This window comes from Ursus americanus, chromosome 10, assembly GCF_024610735.1.
Source record: "Ursus americanus isolate L20-20 chromosome 10, mUrsAme1.1.p, whole genome shotgun sequence".
NCBI classification, from domain to species: Eukaryota; Metazoa; Chordata; class Mammalia; order Carnivora; family Ursidae; genus Ursus; species Ursus americanus.
In genome coordinates, this window is record NC_142136.1 from 34268599 (window position 1) to 34281080 (window position 12482).

Consider the following 12482-nt stretch of genomic DNA (forward strand, 5'->3'; position numbering starts at 1 on the left):
ACTCTCTGACCCCAGAGATAGAAGCTGACCGCAGCGGCAGCCGAACAGATGCTGAAAGGACAATACAAGGTAGGAATTTGCAAAAGGCTATAAATCTAGATCTTGCTATATGAGTTTTTCCTCAGCTTTAGCCTGCTATTCAAGCATGTAGCCTACCATCTGGGCCACATCAAAACAAGTTCAAACAAGGTCAAGTTCATCTTGCTTGTTTATATGAGTGAATTCATTTTGTGCTGATAGATTTTCTTTAAATTAACAGGTCATTTCTGTTTATACAATGCAATTAAAAAGGAATAATTAATTTTAAACAATGTATGATTTAATCTTGGACACAGTAAATGTGCTTTATTGAATGCTTGAAGCCCAGTCTCACACGGGAAGTGTTTATAAGTTCTATACCATCTAAATAAAAGCACAGGTTAATCAAATAGGTAGTTCTTAAATTTGAAAATTTCTCCTTCTCATTTTTGTGACAGATACTGCAAGGTACATGCAAAACAGACTGGTTGAATGTTAACAATAAATAAGATTGTTTAGTCCTCTGTGGATTTTCTGAATGTTCTCTATGCCATTATATACATTTTAATAACACAAATCTGCTGAGCAAAATCATATATAGAATACTAAAGGGAGTTGTATTAAACACTCAGAAGAGCTAAATATGTATATTGCCAAGACCATGCTATTAGGAAAGAACAAAATCTGAAGGTAACATTTATAGTCTAACATCTATTCTAGGCAATAAACTCAGTCTAACAACATGAATACTAAACAGTAAAAAGAGCATTTGTTTTCTATTTTAAATGAAGATGGTTCTTCAAAGGGAAGCCTAAAATGATTAACTGCTATAATCCTCCCAATTGCTTTTATTTTGCATTTTAAGCTCAATCATTTTGGGGATATTGTTTGACATTAATTGTGCTACTTAATCACCTCCGAAAGTGTCATCTTTGGTTTAGTGTAAAGGAAATATACTTTTGTAAAGTATCAGATATGCAATAAGTAAAAATCAGAAACTTGCAGGAACATTCCTGAAGAATGTTTTTGCCTATATTTATTTAACTAAAACCATGATAATTATTTTTTAAATCCTGAGGCTCAAACCATATGTTATTATGAGATATCTCCTTGTATATACAGGATTAATGCAATTGTTGATGTAGAAAAGACTTCTTTTTTTTTTAGAGCATTATGGATATCAGCAAAATTCTGTTTGTGTGCGTGTGTGCGTGTGTATAATCTTAATAAAATCGTAAGATTTCTGTTGTGTCTCTTTTAAAAATTGCATACAGGTGTTAGCAAATTAGTAATAGCAAAGCCAGTCCTCCTTATCAGGGATGATAACTTCAATCAGATCAATATAAATATCAGCCCTGATTTGTGTGTGCACGGACCACTCATGCATTAAACTTAGCTTGTGGACAAATGGGGTCTGAGAAAGCACATGAGTCTCCAGGTAGATGTGCTATATAGATTATCTGATATCTATAGAATCCTCAAGATTGTCAGATCAATCAAAAAAAAATTATAGACAATATATTCCTGCGTATTAATAGATTTGTTGTCAATGTTAAGAAGTGACTAGGCAATGATTAAACACTTTGCATAGTTGACATAATGTTTATGCCAGGAATTTGCTATCAGTAAAATTTTGGTCATCAATATGGCTATAGTTATTTTAATTTAAACTTGTAAAATTTACATATATTCAAATATGCACTTTAATATGCATAAAGTCTTGCTGTATAAGGTGGAAGTTTTGACAACTCCTATTTTCTATTGTGATTTGCTTATTCCAAGTAAAATTTTAAATCATAAATTGCCTTCCTTTTGCTATCCAAAATGCTCTCAGTTGGGTAACAAAGAAAACCCACCCAAACAACTTTATAATTAAGGCAATAAAACATTTGAAGAACAGTTATACATAGTGATTTAAAGCCAAATATAAATGATTATGGAGTTATTTAATGCTTTGCTTTAGTTGTAATATAAAATCTTAATCATTGAATTCATTCATTCAGCCAGTCAATTAAAAATGTGTTCCTTAATTCTAATGTGAACAATCAGTAATACTCTACTTTTTGTATACTTATACTCAAATTTAATGATTTTGTTATGTTGTTCAAAATGCACAGCTTTCAATAGAACCCCTAGCTCATATTTGTGGTTTTAAGTAGATAAGATGATTTTTTTCTCAAATGTAATAAAAAACATTGTGGATGAATCTGTATTTTTATGTTTTAGTTGCTAAAAAGGTATTTTTACCAGGAGTTGGACCACCCAAAACTTAAAATACCAGGCAGACCCAAGAGATCATCTTTTGCTACTCTGACCCCACTAAATAAGCTCATTTAGCCCTTTGAACCTTTTCTTTCAAACCTTAGACTAAATGAATACATTTAGAAGCCAACAGAACAAAATTAACTGTAAACAGAAGAAATCAAAGATAAAAAACTAGTTAGTTAAATTCTGAGTTGAAGCACAACAATGGGAAAGGCAAAGAAGAAAGAACCAGAACTCATTGCTAATTTGTGAAATGGTCTGTGTCATGCATTTGGGGACCCATGAGCACCTGCTTCTTCACAGTATAAGAACGACGCAAACATAGCCTCTTCCTCCCTTCGCTTTCTCTGTCTTGGTATCCCCAAGCCCAGGTGTTATGATACTCTTTGTATCCGTTCTTACTCCTGGTCCAACCCATAAGTAAAATTATTCTCTGTTCCAAAATAAACACAACTTAATTAGGAAAGACAAAGGAAACCCACATTTCTGTATGCTTGTCATGTATTTATTTATTTTTAATATTCTGGCAATAAATAAATGCCATGCTTGGCCCAAGAGTTAGTCACCTAGCATCTGGGCACTTAAATACTGCACAAGTGCCAGGTAATTACCCCCAAATAAGCATCTCAGGTTAGTTAGACTAAGCGTTGCCTCATTGGCATTTAGTACCACCATTTCTGTAAAACTATAGAGGAGGGGAGGAGGGAACCAGACAGCAGTATAGAAAATATTCCTGAGCAAAGAGGCCCTAAATAATTTACTTACTTGTGATAAGTAAAGTAAATCAGCTCATCCTACACAGGGATAAATTCTTCATTGTTGTTATTTCTAGTAGCTAACTCAAAATTCATGAGTTTGGTGTTGATATTATGGATAGAGAATAAACATCAAAAAATTAAAAAAACAACTTGTTTTCAGGAGCTGAATTATATGGTGATTAACTCTCGTGCCTTGAGTCTTGCAGATTTATATGGCATGATTTGTATTGGAAAACTTTATCTTACTTTAAAGCTTTCGTAAGATCTTCTGAATATGCAGAGTAGACTGAGTTCATATAAATACTCATTGGACACTTTTTTGGACTAGTTAATAAATATCCTCCAAAACTCTTTCTGCCCCCACACGTATAAATGCACATCCCACACTATACACAGCCAAATCTACAATACGATGGCTTTCTTAAGCTTCATTCTACTTTATTTTTAATCTCTTTCCCTGGGCAATGGTACCCACTTCTGGTTTATTTAACTGATATGTTTTGACAATTAAAAAGCATATATCTCTCCAGCCTATTCAGACATTTCTTACGAGGTCCAGGTAATATCCAACTTTTATTTGGCTGTCTCACAGAAGCCTCAAGATCCAGTGCACAAAACCAAAAGGATCACGCATCCGCTACAGACCTGTCTTTATCCAGTGTTCCTTCCTTATGGAACCCTCATCTGTCAGTCCAGCATCCTCCTTAATTTATACTGAGGAAGAGCAGAGCACACATTTCCCTCCCTCATCCTCCACACCCAGTTGTTACAGCTCCTTCCCCTCGTCCTGGAATCCTCTCATCTCTTTTTGATTTTCTGAAAGCCCCACATCTTTCTCCACCTATCAGGGACATAGTTCCTTCCTCCTTGCCTTTACTTACCCAACCTTGAAATCTCATTTTAGAAGTTAACTGCTTCTAGGAATGCTTCCCAGACTCCACCCCCACCCTGCACCACCTCCCTGCCCCCCAGGTCTAATTCTACCTCTTCAAGGAAGTTACCATACCTTTCACTTCTCTGCAATAACCTGCTGCACATTTGTTCCTTGTTCAGTGTCTTCTTCCTCTCTCTGGAAGGCAGCTGAGTACAGTGTGAACTATGTCTATTTTGGTCACCACTGTACCCCTACTGCCTGTATGTTTGATACATAAATACGAATGTGTCAAATGTTTGTGCCACATTTACAGTGCTGAATGTTTGATATATCGTGAAAGAATGTATCAACTGTTGATGACTTAGGACCTGTTTGATTTTGTGAATGCCAAGGGTCCTCATTGTTCTGACCTTTCTCAGACATTGGTTGGAGAGACTGATGAAAAGAAGTGAAGGATAATATAATTCTACCTTGGAAAGTCAGAATTACATATTCTGGCAGAATTAATTTTCATATCTGATTGCTGAATTAACAATATGTGTCTATGCTTCTTGTATGTGTGCATAATATTACTTTTTTGTTTGCACACTGGACGTAAGATTTGGATTCTGTGAATATTCCTTATACTCACTTTTTCCTTTTTAAATTTATGTGTAATTTAACATGCCATAGTCACATTTCTTAAATAATACTTTCATCTTTTGTTTAATATATATTAACCTTATGCTTCTTTTCTGATTTCTTTTAATTTTAAATGATTAAATCTTTTCTATAAATTATTTAGGTTATCAATATATAGACACGAACTATAACATAGGACAATCAAGGATTAGTGCTGTTTTATCTATGTCTTTTATCAATTTCTGAAGAGTTTGGAAATTTCACTTTCAAAATAGTAGCTTTGGCTTTTTTTAAGAAAACTGTCTTTTTAAACCAAAAAAGAATTGGTAAAATCAATGGAAATGTGGACCATAGTTCCTCTGACATCTTAGAATATCTGCTAGTTATGCTCGCAAAATCTTGATTTCACTTGAAAGTACATCTCTTTTATTTATATCCAATGGCCATAATCAAAACTGTTTGGCTTTTTATTTTTTTGACTGATCCTAGATCATAGAAAATCAAATATTCTTCCAATAAAAGGACATAAAAGACTTGCCTTCACATTAACAATCTTTTTTTTTCCAATTAAAAAATATCTCCTTTCTGCTTCTTAGATATTTGAAGACTCATGCTGAATTTAAAAAATTGTTTCTTTTTTAACAAATGTTTTTTGAGAACTGATGATATGCCAAGCACACTTTTATGATATTATTGACTTAGCACTAGGAAAGGACTTTAAAGATCAATTAAATCTCTTCATTTTGCAAGCAAGTAAAGTGAGACTTAGGGAGGGCACATGACTTTTTAAAGGTTATATCATGAGTTAATCAGAGTTGGGAATATAATTAAGTTCAGTTACTTTTCACATTCCCTTATTTTCTTCCTCATTATTTTTAGATTGCGATTGTTAAAATGTGCTTTTCTTGCTCTTTTAAAATATGTGATTACTATTATTATTTGTTTATTAACTTACATTTCAAAAGCATCATCATGCATATCATTCTTATGAGTGGAATTTATATCTTTATCAAATTTTTTTATTAAATCAAATGTTCTAGCACTCCTTGAATTTCACAGTAACACACTTTCTTTCATTTAGACTTAGGGATATTATATGGTAAGCGGAATTATTTGTTTATTAAAATAGTGAGGTGAATTGGAAACTGTTATTTTTTGAGCCTTTCCTATATATTCTAATTTAAAGGTGAGATAACTAAAGTTCAGAGTGGCTAATTAATATTCTCACATTTGCACTATGAGTTAGTGGGGTCACAGACATTTAATTCCATATTTATGACTCTAAAGTCCTTGCTCTATCTTCCAGGCCTTGCCATCTAGACTTACTTCTATCTCTTCTGGAATAACTACTTCCATCCCTGTCACCTGATTTGAATAGTTAGCATCTGTTAAAGACTTAAGAAGTTCAAAACAGTCTACTGACAGGTACTAGATAATGATATGCAATTGGAAAAAAAGGTTTCCTTTCCAGCTTTTTACTTTTTAATCCATCATGGTGCCTATACCATGTTTATAGACACTTCCAAGACACACTGGGGAAAACTCACTCTTTAGTGAAGAAAAAAAAGTAGCAATAAAAGATACTAAGAAATTCATCATAAAGATAAAAGATTTATCCACATCCCTACCACTTAGCATGTAATGAGCTTAAGATACATTTAAAATCAGACACAAATCTAATTGTGACTTAATACAAGACATTTGGAGAACCTCTTCGTTTCTTTTGTAGTATGTGTTTGAACAGAGTTACTGAATGATATTCCAAGACTTTTACCCTGTAATGGCCCTAAATTGAAACTTACTTAAACTTACCACTTCTAAAATCTTTTTGAAAGTATTGTTTAAATTTAAGTTCATGTAATTGTCTTATTCACATTTCTATTTTTAATACTTAAAAAAACATCCTTAGGTTTAATATAGAAGAGGGGGTTCTTTAGGCACAGCTACAGAACTAACAATTAAGAAAGCTAGGAGTCAGGTCTAGATTCAAATCTCTGCTCCACTTTCTTTCTTTTTTTTTTTTTCCTTTAGTAGTTGCTTAACCTCAGAGGATTGTTAAATAATTCATGTAAGACACTCAACATGTACTGGACAATAGTATGCATACAGTTAAGTTTTAGCTGTTAATATTACATTTTATTATTATGAGTTAACATATTTACAGTGCCTAGCAACTGATAAACACTGAAGCTATTATTACTCTGATATATAATTAACTTTTCTTTTTTCAGAAAATTGGTCTTTATAATATCATGTTGATTTCATCCCCTAGTAAAGTGTTTGTAGAAATTTATAAGAATGTTTTTGTTATTGGAACCTAACTTTTCATATTTGAAGATGTTTTTATTTAGCTTAAAAGAGGGAGGGGGGTTTCGTGAAAAGAAAGAAAGAAAAGAGGGAAAAAAGAGAAAGTTGATCAGAACTGTTTTCCAGACTGCTTGCACTGTATATTGATTATTGTTGAGTCACTTATAAATAATATAATTACCATCAGGATCACCTGAAACTCTTTTTCTTGATCTTAAAAAAATAAATAAATATTAGAATTATATTACTACAAACAAAACAAAACAATAATAAATTTACTTCTAGTCTCTTAGCTCTGGTTTCTGGGATTTGGCAGCATTTCAATGCAGCTAATCAATTCGAGACAGCATTGATTAAGTTGAACAAAAGATGATATTGATTGCAGGCTGTAACCAATAAACAGGCTATTGTTCCATAGTTATCATAGGTCATTGTTAACTACTCATTTAACTAGACAGAGTTATTATTATTAAATAGAAAGTCTCAGAGCTACTCATGAATTGGGATATTTTATAAAATTTTAGAATAATGTTCTCTTATAATTTCAGTATAAGCATTTTTATTCTTTTAAGAAATACATGATAAAGGAAATCTTGTTTTTGAACATCAGTGGCTATGTTTAAACACCAAATGCTAAAGGCCTTTTATAGGTTTTTGTTGGAAATGGCTTCTTACATAATTTAAACTAATTATATATGAAATGAGACATAGCGGGCAGTTAAGTATGAAGTTGCTGAAAATAGTAATAAGGTATAGTTCATTATAATTATTAGTTACAAAAAATTATTTTCAATGTATTATTTCCGTAGACCTAACTTTCTAAACTCTTGGTTCTTACGGGGAAAAAGCATGATTCTCATTATTATGTTTGTGTTGAGCTATGACAGAACACGAGGTTTTGTCCTGTCATTTCAAGTCTTACTCCATTGCCCAAATATTATGCAGATTAAATTAAGGCAAAATGATTGGGCTTGGTTTGTAATATAGTTGACATCATTTTTCCTTAGTAAATGCAATATAATAGGTGGTAGATTCTATGACAATTCAGAGGATATAGGGAATATCGGGGATAATTAGAATTGGAGATTTAGAGGGTAAAAAGGACGTTGTACAACTAAATTACGATCAAATATTGAAACAGACCAATTATTTATAGAAAATACAATGTTTTGTTAGCATAGATACGACTGAATTAAATTGGCTTTTTCATGACTGTGTTTGTGGCTTGGCTTGAATACTGTCTGAAGACCATAATCAAAGAGCAGTGATAAATGGAAATTGGGAAAGGTATTAGCAGGGGGCCTAAAAGATCAATGCTAGATCCATTTTGATTTAACATCATAATTAGTGATATGGAACAGTGGTTAAACAGAGTGTATCAATGAAATTCACAGATGATCCTAATTTAGAAGGCGTAACATACATCTGTGTGGACAGCGTAAGTAGGCAATAGAAATTTAAGGAATTTAGGAATTTCAGGATGAATGAAATGAGATTACCTTTGTAAGAAAGAAAATTTAATTTTAAGATCTGTGAGGTTTAAAAAAAACCATTAAAAAGCTCAACAAATGTCAATGATAATGTGTGTCCGCTTATAACTTTTCATAGTTCTGTGCTAATAGTGAGTGGTGAGAGAAATGTTAGAAGACAGGTAGAAAAATAAGCCTCTGTCATTTTAATATTATATATATTTTTATTAATGGTACTTTTTATTATTATGAATACCAAACAGTTGAAGAAATTCATTTTTCATTGTGATCAATACATTCCATTAATTTCTATATTTAGATAGTATATTCTCATCTTTGGTTTTAAGAAAAATCTATTTAAAATAAGTTTTTGCTCTGAGTCTTTTTACTGTCAAAAGAAAAACTTGACGACCATTATATCCAATTAACTAGCTCACTGATGATTGTTATAATAAAAACTGTATGTAATATCTACCCAAGCTGAAGAAGGTTACCATTTTGAAATATAGATTAGAACTAACTCTAGTGGTTTATGTTCACATAGCCTGCTTCCTCTTTTTGTATCCACTTTTAGACAGTGAAAGTAGCCTTGCCATCCAAGAGAACCTTTAATAAATATGCGCAGTAATTTCTTTGAAATGGAACATAAATAGATTTTTATTTTCTGAAAAATGTTATTTATACTCCAGGAGTTATAAAAGTTATCTGAAAATATTTAAATTACGGAAGAAGTACCCCCCGCTTTAAAGTCTATTCACTAAATTACAGGATTTGTATGGGCAAAATAAAAAATTGCTTCATAAACACCTGGTGATGGAAAGTATGTCATCAATTTTGATACCATGTATATGTTTAGACATTCAAGAGATATAACACCTTTTGCTATAAATTCTTCTTTAAAAAAATAAGATATCATCACTTAGACTATAAATGTAAAAATGCTTATGGTGCATTATTCCACCTCCCATGGTTAGGGACAGAATGCAGACATGCCACAATAATGTTTTTTATTTCGACTGTTCGAACCATATTAATGAGAACATCATTTTGGAGAACTAATTATTTCTATTTGTCTTGTGTCACACTTTCTAATTCCCCTATATTAGCACAGCCAAAGCAAATTAATTGCTTTTCCAGCAGTTGAACCTTGTCCAAGAATGAGCTCACATTCCCTTCCAGTTTCCCTGTTTCTGGGAGTGCATTGTGTCAGAAATTTCTCTTGATACTAAACATAGTCTAGAGAATATCTTTACAGATTTCTGTGCACTCACTTGATGAAATTTATAAGTTTAAGTGACCCGCCAGGAAAGATAAAGTTCTTAGCTGCAAGATTATACATCAAAACAGTTAAAGTGAAATTAAAATTAAATGAATGAATCTCACTGAAGCAAAAAAAGCAGTAATTAATGGTTCCCTTAATTGTCTTCATAAAATATTTGCATGGGTCTAATTTGCATAATTTGCATGTATTAATTAATCTTTCAAAGGAATTTTGTGCTGAGAGAAGCCAAAAAATCTCTTTGTTTTATTTAACATCTAATGAAATATTTATCTTCTTTAATGAACTTCTCATCTTCATTAAAATAAAAATTGCACAAGTTTGTATGTTTTAAATGTTTTTATAATTGAAGTATTCAAAAAATCTCTTTAGACTTACAACAGCTGAAAAACAAACACATTATTTAACATTCAGTATCATTTTAACAAGAGCAACACTTTAAAAAAAAGGAAGTCTAATTTCACTTTCTCAAAGGTGGCAAAGCATTTGGTAAATGAATAAATGAATATAGCTATTTGGTTTTAAAAGTAAGATTTGCAAAGGCCTGATCGTTTCTTTCAATGGTAATATTATTTTTATGGCCGAAACAGTGGGCAACTAGAGGGTATATATGAGAAAAATCAGTATGTTTAATTGTTTGGGAAATGGTTCATTGGTTGAAAATATTTTAACTGGTTCAAAGAAATTAGTCCATTAAAATCCACTTGTTGTTATTAACAACTCCTAGATTGACTGACAATATTTCCTGGCAGGAGCTTTACAGTTCCAACTTCATTCTAAATTGGACTGCTAGAGATTTGCAGCATGGGCTTCTCTTCTCACAAACTGAGGTCATAGTGAAGACCAAGAGACGTGCCTTGGAAGGGATGAAATTCAAAATTTCATCAAGTGCCAAATAGTACATATCCGCGAAGGCTAGGGAAGAGTGTGGAGAGAGAGCACAGAAGTTAAATGGACGGAAAGGGAGGGAAATGGATGATTCGTTAATGGTATTCGTTCTTTTTGATGCAACAGTGATACAGAACATTCCAAAGAAGAACATCAGTTAACATTTTCTAAAGCAATTTGAAGTTTGCACCGCTTTTTCACATACATCATTTTTGTTTATCTTCACCTCAAGCCCATTTTATGTTTGAGAAGACTGAGGCACGGGAATATAAAGCAGATTGCTCGGAATCAAACTGTGAGCTCGAGACCTCTGAGTCCTTTTGATTCCAAATGCCTTGCTCCTATGTGACATCAATCTTTTTATCTCGTGATAATTTATGAAGAGGCTATGAGTGGCTAAATATTAAGCCAGATAATGAGGGTGGCATAAATTTATAAGGATTAAGATTCGAAATGCAAATATATAGTCCTTTCCATGTAAAGTTTAGTAATGAGATAAAATCAATTAAATTGACTTTGGTTTCCTCTAGGATCATCTTTAGGGAAGAAAAAGGCATTTCATTAGGCCATGGACATTTCTTCGCCCTGCAACCATCCAAAGGATTTGCAGTTTCTCATGAAATTTTCCCTAACATAAAAGGAAAAATTAAATCTATCAGGTGACAAAATAATTGTTAATCAGTTACAAAATAAATGCCAATACGGATTTTTCCCTAACAATGATAATTTATTTAATAAATAACTGATTCCTAAAGGATTAATGTTTATCACTAAGATGACTTAATTCTAGGAGTGGTAGAATGAGAACCATAATCTACTGTCAAAACTACCATTTAGTAATGTTGTGACCCCAGTAACTCACTTTACCTGCTAAGACCCGTTCTTTTACTGATCTTTTTATTCCATTAAAACGTCAAAGGCATTTAACTCTTTGTGAGTAGGGACATAACACACACATACGATGCATGTGTCCGTGCTCCATTACGGATACATGGATTCTGGATTTGGACTGCCTGGGTTCAAATCAACACATTATGTTTATTATCTGTATAACACAGAGTGTGTAAATTAAACTTTTTGATTTTTGGAGTTCCTAATCTGTAAAACACAGATAACGATCACAATATCCACCTCACGGAATTGTTATGGGATTAAATGAATTAATATGTGTAAAGGACTTAGAATCGTGCTTGGTAGAGACGAAATGCTAAAAAGACTTTACTATTTTTATAATTATGCACAAACAATATAATAATACTTGCAATAGTATTCATTTTTGGTAAAAATGAATTTTGGTAAAAATTTAACATGTTTTGGATCTTAAAAAAATTATTTTAAGCCAATATTTTTTTCCCATATGTGATGCATACTTTTCCTTTTAGCATGTTTTCAGCTGGAAAATGCAAATTATATTTACCAGATTTTCCAGGGCATTTAAAAAATTCATGACAGAGTGTGAATTTCAATGTTTATGTCAATTTAAATAATATGGTTTGAGGAGATTTATTTGCAGCCACATATTCTGTATGATTATTTATCTCTTTGCAAATTAAATGAAAGATAAACTAGTTATTCTTGACTCATTTAAGATGGAAGTGTTAGAGCTTCTTAATTTTTTTATTATATTTGGCAAATTTCTCTTAATATGGTTTGTATTTTCATATAGTATGGAGTAACTGCAGACTCTTCTAATTCAGATATAATCATACTCGAGAGATAGTAAATCTCCACTTAAGCTTACTAATTACACCTATAAAACCATGAATGATGGCTACAAATTATTGGATCTGACTCTCATTCTTTATTTATTTCTCCCTGGGAGGAAGAGCACTGGATGGGGAGATTTTAGACCATAAATTATTCCCATACATAATCAGGTTTGCTGTGTTTAACTTTGATTCCATACTATGATTTTATATTAATTTACAAAATTCCCATTTTAACAGATTAAGAGCTAATTATTTGATTTTCATGATAAAATTATATATACTTATAGTTATTTC

General features: G+C 32.0%; 1 protein-coding gene across 2 annotated transcripts in view; it reads left to right on the forward strand.

Moving 5' to 3' along the window:
- Nucleotides 1-12482, forward strand: part of DACH1 (dachshund family transcription factor 1) — a 412079-nt gene that overhangs the window by 377169 nt on the left and 22428 nt on the right. Inside the window, exon 10 of one of the 2 annotated variants that reach the window (XM_045811060.2) lies at nucleotides 1-12482. This exon is cut by the window's right edge and continues 16364 nt beyond it. In XM_045811060.2, the coding sequence (XP_045667016.2) occupies nucleotides 1-113 (113 nt within the window). In that variant the 3' untranslated portion in view covers nucleotides 114-12482. The other variant, XM_045811061.2, reaches the window with a different exon arrangement.